Here is a 20678-nt window from a genome sequence, read left to right on the forward strand (position 1 = left end):
CTTGGAAGATTAATTGAAGGGAGGCAGAAAATATCTCAGTGACAGGCTACATCAAGGCAGTTGCCCTGGTAAGGGATCAACTCAAAATCTTAATTTTGCCTCATTTATTTCAAGGTCACCAAATAAAAAGTAGTTCACTGGAGTAGTATAATTGCCTAGATAAAGAATTTATCTTCCTCAGTAGATACTCTGAACTAGAGATAATTTAATTAACTAACTTTGTGATCACTGAGGATATCAGTGAGAGTGTATTTCAGATGTCTGACATGTGGGGCATCTTGTCACGGGATTATTATTATATATTTTTTTGTGCTCCTTCAGAATATATTAAAAATAATGTATTTATTCAAAACACTCACGGACATACTTACTAGTTCTGTAGCAGATCCACTTACTGTGAAATGGTAGAAATCCCTCCTCAAATGCATAAGCCAGTAACCTTGTCCATGCACATTACTAAGGCTATTACAGAAACCTCTGACAAAGAGAGACTCATAAATGTTGCTTGCAACACTCACTGAGTTCTCCAGAAACTTAGTGGCGTTTGTTCAACTTGCAAAGTATTCCTAGCTATATTCTGGAGTCCTACAGCTGACAGACTGAGAAGACAGTATTACAGCTATATCAGAGAAGGAGGAACTGAGTCATCTGCACTATTTAGATAGGCTGTTCAGCCCTGTATGTGGTATATTTATTACAAATAATGCTGCTGTCCCCCATTTTCCAGGCAGTCAAAAGTCTGTAACAAATCATCTCAGTAGGCACTCTTCATATTAACCTGATGTGAGCTGTCAAAGCCAATGCTACAGAATGTATTTCATAAGAGGAGATACCTCTTAATAAATCTGTTTGCTAAGCACCAAAAAGAAATATGCCAAACGTGCCATTCTGAGAGGCATTGTGGTCTGCATTCGTTACCAGGAATTGCTCTCACCCAGTGGATGCCAAAATAGAGCTGTATACTTCCCATCTCAGATTCTCATTATAATGAAGATGCTGTAGCAAGGTACAGTTTGATGAGCGTGATAATGTTGCTTTTCAGTCAACCCCATCCTTTTGCGTAATTTTCCCAGTATAGTCTATGGGAATGACCAGCTTCGTCAGATTTTGTACAGCTTCTTTATAGCTAACAGGGTAAACACTTTTCCATTCACATCTATAGAGAGAATCTGTTTGAAAGATTCTCCTTGAAAACAATTTTGTTTTTAAGGAGATAAGCTTAATTATATAAGATTTCTATTTGGGCATCTCAGAGACATAAAATCATCAGGCTTTTAGCCCTGAAATGGACCAGTGTATGTTTTTTCAGAATGGTCCTGCTAGCATCACTGTCCTCACATCCTTTTCTTAGAGCAAGACTCTGAATGTTCTCATGCATGTTTTTCTTTTATATCAGAAATCCTCTTCCACTGAGGTGGTACATTCACTGTGCTTTCTTTTTTGTCCTTGGCAACTGCTCAGTTTAATACCTTTTGCTGAAGACTGGATTTTCAGTAGCTGTCAGCTTGAAAGCTTAAGACATATCTTGATTCTTCAACATATGCTATTTCAAAATGACAGGATAATATTCAACTGTTATCCCGAATTTCTGCAAATTTTTAGAAGAGGACTTTTCTCTCAGCTTGTTCAGTATATGCTGTAAGGCAAACATAAGCTACTCTAGCATAGTTCTTAAATGCTTTGCCTTTAAAATTTTGTTCTCTTTACATTATATTTAATTTTTGGTTTTGTTTCAATGGCTGATTTTTACATTTGATTTTTCTTTTAATTATTGGTTTTATCAGGTATTATTCTAGAAGGAATTAAAAGATCGCATGCCTGTATGAAAGAAAACAACTGCTGTATTGTGATTTGTTTTCTTTTCTGGCTAGTGGGACTGCAGTTAAAAGAGACATGTGTGATCTTAGATCACAAAAATACCCTCTGAAACCTCAGTAAAATGCCATTCATAAGGAAGATTTTATTGCTGTTTAGAAAATACTTTTTTCAGCCAAATGGTGCAGGTCTCTGGAGCAGAGAGTGGACTGGCTGTGTGTGATCTCTTCACAGGGTGGTTGGCTTGTGCACTGGAGTTAAAGGTAAAAAGAACAGCACCTTTGGGACTTCTTCCCACACTGTTAGGGCCAAATTCAACTAACCCAGCGTGTTGCTGGGAGAAGGAATCCGCATTGAGGCCTAATCAGCCGTTTTATAAATGTCGTTTTTGGCTTTGCATCTGTTTGCTCAATTAACAAAAGCAGATGAAAAAATACAGCAGAACAAACTTATTTGTTGAACTACTGAATGCTTTTATTAAGGTCCTTAAAGTATTAGTATTTTTCTTAACAAAGGAACACCCATATCATTATTTTACACATTTATTTTAGAGTTCACCTTGAGTTTGTATTTTTAATGCTCTTAGCTTCAATAAAAACTAAAGATTGCAAGGTTTTAAGGTTAAAAGTTTCTTTTCTAGTTCAATTGCCGTCAGCTTTCAAAAATAATTACAGAACTTGACAAATAATTGATTTGATATTTAATCTCTGAAGCCTGATTTCGAATTTGACATCAGTTATGAAATTACAGTAATGTATTCGTTATTTTCATCACAAAATTTGCTTCCCAGTAAATAGATGCTGAGAATTTAAATAGTTAGGAAGCTGCACATTAGTTTTATTAGGGTTTTTTTAGCTGCACATTATTGGGGCGAATAGGTTTAGTGGATTGTATCTACAAAACTGGAATTATAGATTAGTGAGAACATGAGGTGCTATAGATGTTTACCTGAAGTTTTTAGACTGTCTTGGTTTTAGTATGTTGTATCTGGCCCTGTCTGAAAGTGAACCTTTGGTTTGCTTAATTTTATATGGACTTGTATTAAAATGAAGACACTTCTGTTAATCTCTCAATTTTAGCCAGTTGGTTAAGGCACCTTTTTCTTCCAAATTTTTTGAGAATACTAAGACAACAGCGTTTAACTTCACCATTGCTTGTGTGTAATTGGGCTACTACCTCATGACTGGAGAGTAGCCTAGTTTATTTGGGTTTTGTTCTATCAAGGGATTGAAGGAAAAAATAAGTCTATTTTCCCTGAAATAGATTAGTTTGATAGTGCTTAGAGCATGCATTTCAGACATGTGCTTGTCATCCTTAGTTAGGTTTCTCTTTCTGTTAATGTATTTATTATGTACCTTCCTCTCTAAATTCACTGACTGTTGATGCTGCATCATTTCACTCTGTCATGAGGAAAATTGTTTCCATAAGTGTGTGTTCCCTACCGATTGCTGAGAAATAACATTTCATTGTGGAAGAACCTGTAGCATTCAAATTTAGTGTGTGTGGTTTTGATTATATTTCTTGGTCTTCTGCTAGACTGAATCAGAGATTAATATGAGAAGAGAAAAACTTTTTAAAAATTCTATTAACCTATAATCATGCATTGTATGGCCAAATGTGGTAGGTTGTTGTGTTTGACCGTTGACCTCAGAGAAGCTTGGACTTGAGTTTGAAGGCCTTTAGTTACTCCTAAAGAAATTACGTTTAAAGGTAGTACGTTACTGCAGTTATCTGTAGTGCAGGCTGATAGCTGTTTCTGGTTAGGACTTGCTAATACCCTCTCATGAAACTTGCCATGTAGTGTTAATAACTTGTGCCACCTCACTACTTGAAATATGTTATCTATAAACCTTATGTATTGCTAATGGGTCAGGTGATGGGGTTTCTTTGAGGTGTTTCTAAATGATAGAAGGGTTTGGGTTACATTTTTTTACTATATTGAGTTTCTAGATTCATATGCCATGTGCTCCCCTTTCCCCTATCTTCCCATCAGCTGTTTCTGGAAGAAAATCTTAATGTTGTTTTAGCTAGAGTGAGAGATGTGCTGGCTAATGTGCTGACTGCATCAGGAAGGGTACATTGATACCTTGCAGATAATTCTTAACACTGAGGAAAGACAGTGACCAGTGTAGAATTGAGATCTGCTTCTGGTCTTTGACTTCCACAGCTCTTGACTCAGACACTGTTAGGCTCCTGTTCCTAAAATTTGGGGTAAGCTGGTTTTCCATTGCCTTTCTAGTCTTCGTCCCTTGCCCCCTCCAGTGCTGATCTGAACACACACTTTGTTTTTAAAAATCAAAGTTTCCTAGCTTCAGGAAATGAAGTCCACCCTCCCCATCTCTTAAAGCCACTGTGGGACTTCTTGACTCACATACAGCACACCAGTTAAATTTTCAAGGTCTGTTAATATTTTCATTGGCATATGTTACCTTGTCATATAAATGGCACAGAACAGCGAGGAACAGTGTAACAAAACGATGAGAGATTGTGGGAGGAGGGGCTCACAAGCAGAAGAGGTAACTGAGTGCTGGAGTTTGACAGCTGTGCATCTGAACAAGAGCAACACATTGGGAGTATGTTGGTTGGTCTTTTAGCTTGGATGCTATGTGCAACGGAGGCAGTAATATTAAACCAAGCTGTTTGAAAAGCATGATGAAATTATTGTTTATTTTACTTAGTAATTTAATGCACCATTTTTTGACCTTAGTATAATGTTGTAGAGTAGTGACAAGCTACTTAGGAAGCTGGGATTGCTAGATACAGCCCAACTGAGCAAAGGAAGAGGCCCAGATAATGCTTACTGTTCTAAAAAAAATAAATCCCGCCATACTAAATTCCATGTAGATCTTCAGCAGTGTATAACTCCCCTGATCCTAAGTTTTCAGTGCGTAAGATGGGGAACTTTGTTCAACCTTTGGCACCTTTCCTGTGACTGTCAATCAGATACCCGGTTGTGGTGATGGGACTATGTGATGTGGTCAGTCCTGTTTCCTTCATCACTTATTTAGCTTCCTTTCATCACTTTCTTTTTCTTGAGGTTAAGCAACTAGGCTTTCCAAACGCTGCCATTATTCTCTGTGGTTTGGTGATTAACCACTGGTAAGGTGAAGTGAGTTTTAAGCAACTAATAGCTAAAGCAAAACCTTTCAGAATAGGGGGTTTTTCTTATTTTCAAAACAAAGTAGCATTTTGGGGAAGAGTTTCTCCTTGGCTTCCTTCTGTTATATTTCCCAGAATGTAAATGTTTTTCTTTGTGTACCAAAACTACAAAAAAACCCGCAAAACCCAACACTCAGCTATGTCACTGTGTTTATGATCTTTTAAATGCGTAAATTAAGGTTAAGGATATGGCCAGCTAAAATATTTGGTGGGGCAGACCTTAAAAACAAAGAAGTGATGAAGGAAATGGTGGGGGTAATGTAGTAAGTTGGACACTTTCGTGTGAGTTTTAAATCAATCCAACTCAGATCACTAGCATCCCATTGTGTTGATGATGTTGATTTTTTTTGCAGTAAAAATTTCCTTTTTTTCTCATCCATCTAATAATGAACAAGACTGCTAATAAAGGTCTAGACAACTTAGCTGATTGTTTCCTGCCTTCCAGCATCTCCTTCCGGAATTTTTTCCCATTGTAGTGTGTTTTGCACTCTGACCTAAGTTGTTGTAGTATTATAGTCTTTCAGATGGCTGCTCCATTTCATTCCACAAGTGAATAAGTGTACTCCTTTGTGGCTCTTAAGACTACAAAGTGCTTTGAGGTCTTATGCAATAATATCAACTTCCTCAAGGGGGGCAGCAGAGGGGAAGGTGCTGATCTTCTCTCTCTGGTGACCAGCAACAGGACATGAGGAAATGGCATGAAGCTGCGTCAGGGGAAGTTCAGGTTGGACGTTAGGAAAAGGTTTTTCACTGCGGGTGCTCAGTCACTGGAACAGGCTCCCCAGGGAAGTGGTCACGGCACCAAGCCTGTCAGAGTTCAAGGAGCATCTTAGTCATATGGTTTAGTTTTAGGTAGTCTGGCGAGGAGCAGGGAGTTGGACTCAATGACCCTTATGGGTCCCTTCCAATTTGAGATATTCTGTGATTCTGTGTTATACATTGTAGAGTCTAGTATTTCATAATACAAGGCACATTGGCAATTTTGAACTAAATAATATATTACTTCATTCCATACAGTTTTCTTTGCAGTTTTTTTCAGTAATGTTGACTATTGCATCAGTTTAACTTACGTTGGGGAGCAAAGTGTGCTTTAAAGCAAATGAAGTTCATCTGTCCATCAGGATTAGTAGCTGCAGCAACAGTGGACTGTCCTGTGGGTGGTGGTAATGCTACGTCAATGAAGGCTCGAGCTAAACAATCTTTCTGACATGGCTGACTGACACATGGAAATATTTTCTGAGTACATAAGTCAGATGAATAAAACAGGCTGTTTCTATTGCACAAGATTTGCATATTTTTTCCTAGTGCGTGTATTCATTAGGAAATATAGTATGTGCGTATACATTTTATCTTGAAGGTAAGCTTCTGTGGTGGTACAAATGCATTGTAAATGTATACTTAAAAACACTGTTGTGTGTCAGGCGCATACCTGTGAAGGAAAAATATATTACAATTATAAATTCAAATTAACTTATGCATATTTTCAGTTAACATTTTGTCACCTTTTATTTTACAAGAAGAACATCTGAAAATGTGTCAGAAAAGATAACCAGATGAGGATAATAGCTTATATTACATTAACATGTAGCGTGAAAATCCATATGACGAAAGAATTAACAGCTATATACATGGTGATGTGCATTACAGTAAAAGATAACGAGATTAGTATTAAAATGCAAGAAATATTCACGTTAGTACAGAAAAAATTAATTTCATAAAAGCCTTAATAAATAACAGGGCCTATAAAGCAATTAATCTTATTAGTGAGGAAAGCTCTTCCAAAGGACTCACAGGTAACATAGCGACTTTCCACTTCTCGGGAATGCTTGATGGTCCACTGGTTTTATATTGCTTATATTCATCTTCCTGTTTTAAAATTATTTTAAAATGTGAAATCTTCTCATTTGGAAGTTTTTCTTGCTTATTGTGATTACTTTAATTCATTCCCCATGGTGTTCAGCTGTACTTCATCACTGGAAAACCAAGAATTTCATAGAGAAGTGGAAAGATGTGGCTTTTTTTTTAAGTGATGCAGCTTTGTTTCATTAAAAGAAGGATAAATTCATAGAAATTAATAGTTATTTTCAGTGTCCAGATTGAGAAATCTTATGGGTTTTTTCAGCAGGCATATGGCTTAAATGGGCACCCAAAATCAAAGATGTGAAATAATTAATTCTAAAAATCTTGGCCCGTCTTTAGCTGAAAGACTTTGGAGTTTATTTTTTTAAAATTGGAAGCCTGATTTTGATTCTACTTCCTTTTCTCTAATATATTCCATTGTAACAGTATTTGGCGTGATGTGTTGTGAAATGGAGAAAGATTCTAAGCAATGGAAAAGATTTTCCACTTTTGAGTGCTAAATTTTTTAGGAGCCGTACCTCAAAAAAAGTAATTATCTGAAAATTGCTATTAAAAAATGCAAAAGAAATTCTTCTTTCCAAAATGAGTGGGATTCTTCACTGTAATTCAACATAATAAACATTCTCATTAGATTTTTCTTCTTTTATGTGTCTAGAACATGTTTTATTATTTGATTTGAGGGTGACTCTGAAAATAAACGTCTTCTGAGATGAGGTAATTTTGCTTTTGTTAGTTTTGTTATTGTTTCTGTTGGTTCCAGTGATACCCTTCTTTAAAGCTTTATCTCATTGAACATGAACTGGCTTTCCAATTTTTATTAGAACCACCAGCATTCTTTTTCTCTCTGTAGTTCCATTTTAAAAAGACGTTTCAGTAGGAAGATGTACTTATAGTAATATTTGATGTTCTGTATCTCTCAGAAATTCATGTGCTCTTTATTTTATAATTCCATGTGCACATGGCAAATTGGTGTTTACTCAGTTGCTGTACATGCTAACACTAATGCTTTCTAGAAAACACTCACAAATCTCTAAGCTGTTGCCATCATTATTATTAATTCATTCTTTTTTTGCTGTCTTTAATCTTGTGCAGTTTTTTCAGTTTTAATAAAAATAGAGCTGAAGGATTTCTTTAAAACCTTATGATCCCTTTGACAGGGTTATGTGCTACACGTATGTGCGTTCAAAAGAGTTTAAAGAACATTAAGTTTACAAAATGAAGCTCTCAAACTGAGGAAATTCCAGAGCTTTGTTTCTTTCTGCAGTCCTAATTAGCTTCCTTGTGCATATATATTATGACAAATCTTTATTTTCCTCTTGACTGTCTCCTCATAGAATGTACCCGTTGCCATGTGCTTGCTTAGGGTGCATACTTTCTGTATTTTATTTTATTGTTCCAGTTCAGTATGTGGTCCAATTCTGCACATTGTTCAGTGGTGGTGTGAAGATGAAATTGTTCTACAACATTCATCAGTACTATTTCAGTGTTCAAAATAGCAATAGAACTGTCTTATTGAGCAGTGATTTGGGTGATTCCTGTTAATCAAGCTTTTGAGGTCTATTGATATTAAAAATGTGTGTGTATTTTAAAATATTTTTTTAATATTGTTTATATATATAAAAACATGATTCTCTGACTTTGGCTTTGAAGACTGAAAGTTATCTGACAGAAGAAAGAGGATTCTTTACCGAATCACAGTATGGATTCTTTACAGTTTCACAGAGCTTTCATGGTGTAAATGTTCAAGGGCTCTGGGCTTGTATATGCTAAACCTTTTATACAATTATCTGCATGAAGTATTGTAAAAGTGAGAATTATCATTTGGTACCATGGGCATTGAGGTAAGATGAGATGTGTTTTCATGCATCAAATGACTGCCTTTTAGATTTATAGATTTCAAGTTTCACGTGACCTTCTCAGTTAATATAGTTAAACAGTTGGGGAAATTTTAGGTAATGCCATAGATACCTGTATCATTTGAAAGGTTTATTGCCCAACTTTTGTGGCTTTTTGATATCAAAGGTACAGAGTGATAGTTGTATCCTTCGCATGAATTCAAGTTCCAAACAGTATGGCAGTTAATGAGGATTGAACTGAGTATTACAAGCACTAGGTAATTTCAAGACTTCCATCTTTAGGAAAAGCTTTAAGAAAGCTTGAGTTTGTCTCAGAATATCTACCTAATATATAGGAAGACATTAGTTTTGGTTCAGACATGAGAAGGTGGATGTCAATAGTCTATATCCTTATAATTACTCCTTTCTTTGAAATACATACTTTGTTTGAAGACATTTTGGATCATGCGGGAGATGATCTATTTCAGACATATTTTGATGAGGGTTGTGGCTTTATTAATGTTGTCTCTTATCTATCCAGTATCTTACAGTAACACAGACCAGTTTCCCAACAGGTGAATCTAGGTTTGCAAGTTTATAAAAAATAATTAATTCCCCTAATTTTAATTTAGAAGTTGAATAAGAATTCTCATGTGGAATTGAATGTGTTGGGCTTATATATTTTAATTTTCTCTGTTAACTTAGCTGTACTTTCTATGTTTGTTTTACTGGACAGATAGAACCGTGTATTGTACAAGCTGAGTTGGTGCCAAAATAATATTTCCAATCAGTTGTTTAATCACTGAACAAGTCTGCTTTCAAACTAGGCAATAAGCCCATTGCCAATGTGCAGCACTGGGTTAGAACAACTTCACAATTATACTGGTTGTGTTTAAAAAGCATCCTGACTCAAATCAGCTGTAACTGTTGGACAAGGTAGTTAAGTATGCCAATAATCTTTTAACATCATCAGAAAAGAACTTTCCTTTTTTTCTTGGTCTCTGGAGGCCATCAGCACTTCTTCACAGTAATAGAAGTTTGTTTAGCACCAAGGAAAATTTGCTGTCTTTGCAATTTTCCCAGCTCCAGTTGGCTTACACTGCAAAAAGCAGAGCTCAGTGTTGAACCTACATTTTTTTGGAAGAACTCAAAGCACTGACTAGCCATATGCCACATAATTTGAACATATATATCGCAAAGAGATATGTTCTTGATCATACTTTTGTTATGAGTTCTGAAGAAAATATTAAAGCAGAGTTGTTTGTGATCTGTTCTAAAAGTATTTCTGAAATACAGAAGAAACATTCTTCCCTCTCTGTGTGGATAACATACCAGATAGGAAGCTAGTATATCATTCTGCTTTCTAAACAGTAAATTAAAGAGCCGTCTCTATTACTTGCATGATGTTTTGGGGAAATCTTGCAACCAAAGAATCTGTCTTTTATTCCAAAATCCAAACTTCAGATATAATTATGGAGAAAAGGGCTGAGGAAGCAAAGCTAGCCTGTTTTGTTTTGATTGGACTAAAAGTTTAGACTTAAGTTCTCTGTGGTCAGGAGGCTGAGATTAAAGGGTCTGTAATTAGATTCAATACTCCATGTGTCTTAATGCCCAGAAAGGCCAAACCCTGTCTGCAGGCAATGGCAGTTGCCGGGATCATCAAAAATAATTCATAGATGCAAGTGAAAAGGAAGTTATGCACGCTTTCTGAAATAGTTTGTTCTTACTTGCTCTGTCTTGTTTCTGTGAAAAGAAAGGATAGGAAATCCCTCCAAATATCTAGTAAACAAGTAGAATTTGGGGTTGAAAAGAAATAGCTTTACTTCTGGAAACTGATTGCCTAGATCTTGTAGGTAGTCCTCTATATTCAAGTCATGTTTCATTAGTTTTTCCTTTTGATCCTCCTATTTTCCTTACATTAAATACAGTGGTACCCAAAGCGAAATAGGCTATTAAATGTCTGCATTTTTTATATGTACATGTGTGTATGAACAGTGAAAAGATTTCTACGTAGCACATCAACATAGTCACAAGAGGGCAGGTGCATCTTTTAATTAATAGTTTATACGCAATAATAATTTAGGTTTTTGTTTCAGAAATTTCCACATTTAGGTTAATAGTAATGAGCAAAATGAAGCTTTCTTTTGGCTGAATTAACAGCTGAGGGTAACATTTGAGGATGAGTTCGGTGTTGGTGACCTTCTGCAAATGAAGTGATGGTACTTGAGGATTCCACTCTTCCCCAGTCCAGCTGCCCAGCTCTGGAGCTGACGGAAGCGTGCTCTGGACCACGCTCTGAGTGCTCTTCTCTTTTACAGGCAAGTTAAAGATCAAAATAAGAAAGTAGCAAATCTGAAGCACAAAGAGCAAGTGGAGAAAAAGAAGAGTGCACAGATGCTGGAGGAGGCCAGGAGACGAGAGGATAATCTTAATGACAGCTCTCAACAGCTTCAGGTAACATGGGAATTGAATTAAAGCAAATGTGGCCAATCCGCCAGGCTTAGCTACCTCACTCTCCACTATACCCCCGATCCATTTTCATAGCTGTTACTGAAGAATTTTGTTACTGATTGTTTAAAAGGACACATCTATCCAGAGCACTTCAAAGAAAGCAGCCTCTCTCAGTTGACTTCGTAGCTTACCCCATTTTCATAAAAGGGAAAAATAGTTTCAGCTGTCAACTCAGCTAAGAAGTGCATCATTGGAATAATTTTATCATTTCAGCATTGAGATTGGTTTGGCATTTCTTTCTTCGCTGCTCTTCTAATAGCCTTTTTCTTTAGCTGTTTTGTGTATTTTCCCAGCTGGTTTTACCTTATATTGGTGCCTTTTCTTCAGTAAATGAAAGATAACTGAGTAAGTATTCTTATGGTAAATTGAAATTATTGTGACTGGAGGACCATGTTTTCTGTGTTTACTCATCCTTCTTTGACTGTGAAATCCTACTCTACCTCATGAATTTGTGGTGTACTGACTAGTCAGTTTGCTTTATTTCTGAAATGATAACATGCTGCTGCCCCACAGAATTATCTAGTTACCTCTACCTAGGCATGTGAAAGTCACCAGTATGAAAGCAAGTCAAATATTTCTCAGTGTGTATATGTTGATATTAGCTGTAGATGGTTTATCAAATGGTAAGTTTTCAAGTGCTGTCGTAAAAATGTTAATGCCGTGAAATAAAGCAAAGATACTATGAAGCTAAGTGAGGAGATAATAGGTATTTTGTCTGTGATTAATTTACAAAAATAAGTTTCCTTTCGGTGAGTGAAAATAAACATGGAAACAGTAACCTACCCTCGAGAGCTTTTAAAATTATTTTTTAAATCTTTAGAGTGCAAGCCTTCTCATAGGTGTTTTCCTTTGTTATCCCAGGTTAAATCCTGTTTCTTATAACCAGCTACATATCTTAATACATCTATAATGAAGACATAGAATAAATCCTAATAGTTTACTAGGAAAGATAAATCCCCTCCTTAATTTAAGCAGATACTTCTTTACTCTGTTCTGTGGAATTCCAGGGGGATGGTTTCAACTCTTTAAGAACTTTTGGAAGAACCACAGAAACATATGTCCATGTGGAATGCTCTCAGATGCACCATTTTGTGGTTTTCCCCCTCAATTCCAGTCCTGTATGTGCAGGGCAGTGAAATAGTTAAGTTCCAAGTCTATGAAAATGATTTCATAACTGCAGACTTTTATAAAAGGCTGGGATGTGGGATTTCTACATCTGCTAATGGGTTTTGTGGCTGTAATGCTATGGCAATCCACAAGGCTCTCGTTATGTGGCAGCTTAAGTTCAAATAACACAATCCTCCTTGTATTAGTGAAATGTCTTTAAAAATTCCTAAACCTAATACAATATTTGGTTAGATTTGTAATCTGCATTTGAGTAAATCTATATTTTAAGTTTGAAAAGATAAGTGGTACTTGACATTTGCCTTGAAATTGTGTGCATGATGTATTTATCAAATGATACCATTCCATAAGATCATCTTCTTTGTTTTGATGTAGCACTTTCAGATTTTAAAAGGTGTGGCTTTCTTTTCTGGCTTTTTTCCCCACAATTATTCTTTTCCTTTTCGTTTTTTTTTCTTTTACACAAATGGAATGCATTGGAAAAAGCCTGAAATTTGTTTTCTCTCAGCTCCTATTTGCATACTAAAATTGCTTCCTCCCCCCCCCCTTCGAAACAGTAAGTTATGTAACGTGTTTGTGCAACTACACATAGCAATGGACGGACAGTGATATTCTGGTTACTGATAATTTACGTCCTGTTAAAACTATTTAACACCAGTTTCTGATACTTGAAAGAGGTTGTACAGCTTTGGTGGCAGCAGTGAGGCAGCTTTTCCTCAGAAATTAGGTGGCAAAAAATGGTACTGCTTTGTATCAGGGTTGTTTAAGAATGTATAGCTGTCCTTGTAATGTACTATCCAATTCTTTACTTACAAAGTGTTTTAGCAGTAGAGGGATCATACATATAAAACTATGAATAGCATAGTTAGCATAATTTTACTCTAAATATTTCCTCTTTTTTAATTTCAAAGTAAGCAGCTTATGTCTAGGAACAAGAAACAAATAACTAATTGTCTCTTTGAGGAAGCCAAGTTGTTTGATAATTTTTCTCTTTTTCTCCAGTGTTACTTTGTTGTACATTGGTGGTCTAATAGGGAAGCTAAAATTGGGAACAAAGATGTCAAAGTGTATGATTTTATTATCTTTACCTCTTTACATTCACGTTTTCCAATTAGAGACGCCTATACAGCAGTACATGCTTTTTTCCACTTTGCTTATATTGTGTTTTATTCTGCACTGGTGTCTGTTGCTTTCTATATAATTATGTGCAAGTATTTCTGAGGTTAAAAATAGACATTATTAAATGTGTATAAGATTTTAAGATTGAAGTGGGATGTGATAGTCAACAATGAAATGTGTAAGTTATCGTACTATTACTATTATTTGATTTTTCCCTAGTGCCTTTCCTGCTTTTGTGAACCTAATTGTCCTGTTTGGGTGGGCTCAATTTTAGAGAGTCTTTCCCCATATTCAACACAAGGCTGAAGGGAATGCTTTCATTCACAGATGAAAAAGGTCTGTATGCTCTAATGAAAATATCAGGCTAAGGTAAAATATGGAGTGTTTAATGACAAGTGACAGGTTCAATAAAAACTCCTTCCTTTAGAAGAGCCCTCTGCTTATAGCCTCCCTCTCTCAAGGACTGCAACGTTTTGGTTTCCTGGAGGTAAAATTTACTCAGGACCACATTTCAATTTGTTAGTTATGGAGACCTGTCTTCTCCATAGACTCGAAAGGGCACTGCCTTCTAATCAATTAAAAAAAAAATTAAACCTGAGAGGAACGTAGATTTTTTTTTTTTTTTTTTTATGCAGCCATTGTTGGCTTTGGGGTCAGGACACACAAGCACCAATTTCAGATAATTTTGGTCTTGGTGGTTTTGGCTGGAATTAATAATAAGACATTATGAAATGCTTAAAAATATATGATCTGCATGTTCTTCGGTTGACCGTCTGCAATCCAGTCAAATAAACACGCTCCCAAGCACATACTCCACTCCTCCTCTCTCTGTCCCTAACAGGCATGTGGTTTCTTTCTTCCTGAGTCCAGTAACAAAATGTTCGTTTATTCAGAGAGCTCTGATGGTGGAAATTTGGTATTTTGGGGAGTGGGGGAAGAATGAAAACCATAATGTCTCAATTCTAGTGAGATGGATAAATGGCTTTCCAAATTTGTCTTTTCCTCCTGGGTTCCCTTAAACCACAACTCTCCAGAGATCTGAGAGGTTAACGAGTGTCTGGTCTATAAACAGGATAAAAAAAACCCAAGATGTTGAGCTCAAATAAAAAAATTTTGCTTCAAGTAACTAAAGCTTGGCTATTGTGAAAAGGAATTGATATGCTGTCTTGTCCTGGAAAGGTAACATTTACTGAAATTTAATGATATTTGAATCGGTACTTGGAACTGACATCCGGAAGGTGGTATGCATATTTTCTTGTTCTATCACTCTAGCATCTTCCAGAGTTTTTAGGAGGAATTTTTAGAATATCTTGTGGCATGGAGTTGTGTACTATTGGATCTGTATTGCAGCAGCTATCCATCAGTCTTTAATTGCTACTGGCAAACTGTATGTCCAGAAGCCGTGTAAAATATATTTGAATGCTTTAATGAACAACTGTAACACCAAGTAAATTTATTAATTTTTTTCTTCTTTTTCCACACCCAAGTTTAGATAACTTAATGTATAATTCCTAATCCATGAATTATGTACTCAAGTATATGTTGTTTGTTCCTTGTGATTATATAATTCTTTTATCATATTGAGCATTAAATAGGAAAAATATCCTTCTAGTGGAAAGAACTGAATTTTCAATCAAATGTGCAATTTTTTATTCAGTAGTGCTTTTACTGGGATCCAGGCAAAGCTCGATGAAATGGTTAGGTAGCCAAATACCTTTTTATCAAATGAACCTTCTAAATTCATTAAATATCAGGAACTATTTGATATGAGGCACCATAGCATGTACACACAGTCAATATCAACATTAAAAAATATGAAAACCCAAGTGAAGCCCAGTACATCTGGTCTTAAATTACTGAAGAATTTCCTCTTGACATGCTATGATTGGATCTTGAGGGTATGGTGGCTGAAGTTTTTTCATCTGATCTGTTGATGGTAATACCATGCCATGATGAAAATTATGTTTTGTCGTCTTTCGGCTGTTAGTAAAGAGAGATCGTGCTTCTCTAATTAATCTAGGAACTTGCTTTTGGACAGTGTGTACAAAGCTTCTGAAGAAACAGTTAGATTTAAAGAAAAGCTTTCCAAACTTAAAGTTCAAGATTTCCTCCGTAACTTTCTAGGCATCATCAGCTTTGAAGCAAATTGGTTATGCTAGTTAAATGGTGTTACATGTTTTCCTGGGATAAGTGAATTTCAAGTGCTGAGTTCCTGGCTAATTTCTCTTCCATATAGACCACTGCCATATCAGATTCCACCCTTGCCTGCCAGCTGAGTGGAGTGTACTTTCTTTATTCCTTGGATAGCACAGCTCAATGTGTTAAGGCCCATGAAACTGTCAGCTATTCCATTTCAGCCTGGTAGAAATCTATTCTTCAATGCCATCTTGCATCTGCAGGGTTTATTCCAGAGAACAGTCTGACATATCAGACCTGTATTTTCTCATTGAGCTCAGATCCATCTTTGGGAATTACTCAGATCAAAATGTTCTTTTTCTCTCCCTTCCTCTCCCAGTACTTTTTAGACATTAATTACATCAGGGAGAAGTTTGGGCCTCCCTGTCCCTGGATAATTCTCTGTGCTGCCCAGCCTTGTAGGTGTTAGTGTTCCTTGGGCCTGACTAGATGCTGTTAGCACATATGCAGGTGGCTATAATTTCAGTAAATGGTGTATTGAGTTCGAGGTTATCCTCCTCCTGTCCTCTAGGACAGAACTGATGACATAAAGCACTGAAAGGATATGAATTTGCTTTGCAATTCAGTTTTTAAGAAATTCGTTAGCATTTTTTGAAGAGGTAACTTTTTCTTGTCAGTCACCAGATCATTCCTAGCTCACCATAAAGGATGAAACTTAACATTGTTACATATTCTTGATAATTAAGCAAATATATAATTCAGAGTTCACAGATGATGTGAATCAGAATTGTACTGTCTGTTTCCCAGTATTATGTAGGACTTTTGTTAACGAAAATGCAGGAGGTATGAACAAATACAGGCTCTAAAGAACAATCATGCCTCATAAAAATCTAAATGGAATAAATGTATGAAAATTATTCCTCCTTTTTCATTTGGGCTAGATGCAATGGCAGCCAGCAGGTAGTTTTGGGATCAACTGACTCTCCAACCCTTTCTCTTGAGAGATTCTGTGACAGCTGGCTATGCATTAGAAAACAGGACATACATATGCAGTAGAGACTTTAATATGCATCACGATTTGTTAGTAATGTAACATTCCAGTAACAATTTAAATTTCCATCAGCTTTTACAATATGTTACAGAAAATACAACAAAAGTTGCATTCTGTACTTACTTGGAGGGTTGTGATTTTCAGCGCAGTGTGTGCAGTTACTATAGACACAAGCGAATATTTAATCCTGGCAAGCAGATGCCTGGAGAAAAACTAGCTCTTACTCTTATCATGTCATAACTCTTCCTGTCAAGAGAGCTTTTCCTAGCTTTCCTGGATGTCTGGGAGAAGTTCCAAAAATGATGACCTTTTAGCTAGGTTTTTTGTGACTTATAGTGAAGGCAAGTTTCTCGGGGCGCGGGGAGGCAGAAGCGGGGATTACTTTGAGTTTTAGTCTTTTTGGGGTGAATTAAAAATTCATAATTACATCTGGATACATCTACTTATGTGACGTAGATAGTGTATGTATGAACAGCCTCGTTTCATATTTTGTTATGTCTGTGTGAAGTAATACAGTAGTTATAGACAATATTTAGGTATGGTATTCTTCATTTGCAATGCTTTCTAATGGAAAAAAGACATAGGAATTTTCACAATGTTGATACCATAATAATTTTTATCATTTAACATCGCAGAAACAGGACTAGAAAGAAATGCTAGTTCATTGAATAGTGGAAAAATACTGCACGGTACCAAAAATTAGTGCATAATATGAAATAGCGTTATCATGAAATTACGTGTTCATGTAAAAATTACGTGATTGGATTTTCATCTCAGCAAGACAGTAGTGCACATAAGAATTAACTTCTAGCTAAAAGAGAAGGTTTCTTCCATTTTCGCTATTGAAGTCATAAAGTGCAACTTTATTTTGAGAAAGATCATGAAGACTTGCTAGCAGATTGCCAGAAAATAAACAGGAGAAAATAGGAAAATTATCTTGACAAACAAGAAAGAATGAAGTTAAGTCCTGCAGCATCTGCTCAGATGAGGTCCTGTTCCTAGGAATACTAGTCCTTTTCATCTCTTATCCTTTTGGATCTGATAGACTTTGCGAGACAGTAAAATCTGCATTTACTAAAAGGAAGCTTATCAAGACAAACTTTCGTACACGTTAAGCTTTAACAGTATTTAAGAGTCTGTTTCTAATACCAATTTTCCCAATTTTCCATACAGAAATCTGGTATCTGTATTTCTCCAAACAGCTGCATACAGATAGAGTATATGTAGTACGGGTGACCATTAGAGAAGTGTAAGTTTACCTCTCCCATTTCTTAATTTTCTTGAATTTGTGAGATTTTTCGTGTGTTACTATTCTTACAATGTAAGCTGTGAGGCCTGAGCAGATTGCGGGGACAGCCCTGTCTCCAGTTTTAGTAGAGGCATTTTTTCTGATGAATGTTTACAAGGTCTGAGTAACTTTATTGTTGCTCATGTGTGTAGTGTTGCATGTTGAAGCAACAAAAAAAAAAACAACTTTTGAACATGAAAATTATTTGTCTCAGAAATTGATTTCTCTGTTGCTTTATGAATTGTTCAGTTGTGTTATTAAAGAAGGGAGATGCATGTTTTTCCTCCATCTAAAATATAACAACCATTTCTGAATATCAGAATAAATATATGACCTTGTTCTTAGGTTTGATACGGCAGTTCTTATAGAGACAGAATCTGTCATTTCTACATAATCGATATTTATGACATTAAATATATTGTTCAGGAATTACCTTCTTCTGTATTTGACCAGAAGAGAGCACTCCTTACAGAATACATGGTACCGTAACATTTACAGAAACTAAGCTTGAAGAGACTTGACATTTGGAATGGATAAGCATATCCCTGGACAGACAGCCATCTGCTCTATTTGTTTTCACTTTACAGTTTAGTTTACCGTACATTTATAATGTTCAGGTTAGACCTATTCACTGCCTTGACATCTTTAAAAAAGATGAACCATTTGACTCTGTCTTCTTATATAATGTAAAAATGCTCTGCAGTTTTGAACAGACAGCTGGAAAAATTTCATGAAAGTTGCTATTTACAACTAGCATTAGGCAGTGTCCCAATTATCCCAGTATTTCCTTAACTGCAAATTGAGATTTGTAGTGAGAGAAAGCCATTATATGGCTTGAGAGTTTTTAATAGAGGAAAGAGGACTCCCTACATCCTAACGTTTCTCTGTGATCCATCAGGACTATTATTCTCCAGACGCACTTTCACCCAGTCTTTTCTGCAGAAACATTAGGTGTGAGTGGAAGGTGAAACCTGCTATTTGTACGCTCTTGCCTGTTTGGCAAAGAGCAGGGTTGGTACCCTTTATGATATGCCAGAAACTAAGTACAGTGAAGACTGGACAGCTGAATGTGTGCCAACAACCTTAACCACTAGATGTTTTTTACATGGATTTTTTTTTTTCCCCCCAAGATTAGTATCTGAGTTCAAACTCCTTTCCTAAAAACTGTCAGAGAGATTAATGTATCTGTTGACAATGTGGTGTGGTTCTTGTGAGGAGGTCTCTCCTGAGGGTAGAAAACATTGAGGGCCAGATTTAAGCAAAACAATAGGAGTACATTCAAGGGGAAGAATAGCTCTCTTTTCCTTTTGGTGTCTTATTTCATGAACCTGAGAAATGGCAATAAATTTGCAATTTTTTCCCCTCTTCTGATTTTTTTTTTCCTTTCTCTCTCACAAGCTTATTTTTTTACTTGCTGTGTTGAAAATGATTTCTAACTCATCTCTCCCCAAGAATAAAAATGCCCAATTGCTGCGGCTCATTTCGTAGTCTCATTGTTTAATAAAATTGCTTTTCTGCCTTATTCTTGTTTTGGCCAATAGAAAAGGAAAGGGGATGGGGTGATGATGGGGACGTAAATTCACTACAGAATTCAGAATTTATTTAAAAAAAAAAATACACATGGAATTTTTTTTTAGTTCTATACCTGTGGCAACAAATGCTTCAGCATTTCCTTTAAAAAATTTCCTCTAATTCATTTCAAGTAGTAATAAACCTAATTCACTTCATTCTAACTCAGTATTTTTCCTTAATCTTGCTTACTAAATTGCCCAAATTGCTGTCACCTTTAAACTACTTTTTTTTTTTTCCCCCCTATAGAAACTATTCCATCTTTAATTAGCACTTTTCCTGTTAAATCTTCCTCTTTGGCTAAAATTTACACTTTCTTAGGATATATCAGAACAACTTACTGTGATGTGCAAATATTAGCTGGGATTGAGGCTTAGGCTGCAAATCGTGTATTCATAGCTGACTGAAGGTTGTAAAATACTAAAAGTCAGCACCACTCCGTTCAACTGTTGAATTTTGTTTGAGGTACACTCAGATCTGAATGCAGGTGGTGGGAAAAACTAACTATATTGGTATCACTTAGTCTTTTACTAAGGATTAAAGGAGGATGATCTCCTTAACATTCCAGAAAATGTCTATAGTCAGTTGAAATTCATCAACAAATTCAGTTTAGGACATTGTGTTGTTTTTGTTGCTGGTGTTTGAATTCTGCCTAAGTCTTGATATTTTTGAGGTCAGATGGTTTTCCAAAGCAGGGTGTGAAAAGCAAGGGAATAAAAGCTGAAGGAATTTAGTGTCCCAACAACAGTTATCCATGCTCTTCTAGGGCACAGCTTTCTTCTCCATGCCAGTCACCACCCATGTACTTTTCTCTTCCTCCTTTTGAAGAACCATTGAGTATTCTTAAACTGTAAATGTTTTTTGCATTGTACGTGCATATGTCTTTATGTCCCAGTGCTATGGAACCGTTATTGTTTTATGCTGAGGTAATGTATCTGGTTAAAAATAGCAAATGTAGTATTTTCTGTAAATGAGACTAAAGTTCTCTAAATTTCTGAATTATATTTATTGATTTATTCAGGGTATTTAAATGAAAGGTAACCTATATAGCTCCACAAGTATCTCATAACGCTAACTCATGGATAAAATAGCAGATGAAATTCAGTATGAGTACATATTAATATATGTCAGGAGAAACAATCTTAAATATATGTACACAGTGATGAGTTCTGATCTAGCTATATTACCATATGACAACAATCTTGGAATT

General features: G+C 36.0%; 1 protein-coding gene across 1 annotated transcript in view; it reads left to right on the plus strand.

Moving 5' to 3' along the window:
• ERC1 (ELKS/RAB6-interacting/CAST family member 1) overlaps positions 1-20678 on the plus strand; it is a gene marked incomplete at its 5' end in the record, with an annotated part of 203483 nt that overhangs the window by 55976 nt on the left and 126829 nt on the right. Inside the window, one exon of the mRNA XM_009578108.1 lies at positions 10988-11123. Within this exon, the coding sequence (XP_009576403.1) occupies positions 10988-11123 (136 nt within the window). The remainder of the gene's footprint in view (positions 1-10987; positions 11124-20678) is intronic.

This window comes from Fulmarus glacialis, unplaced genomic scaffold (assembly GCF_000690835.1).
Source record: "Fulmarus glacialis isolate BGI_N327 unplaced genomic scaffold, ASM69083v1 scaffold6230, whole genome shotgun sequence".
NCBI classification, from domain to species: Eukaryota; Metazoa; Chordata; class Aves; order Procellariiformes; family Procellariidae; genus Fulmarus; species Fulmarus glacialis.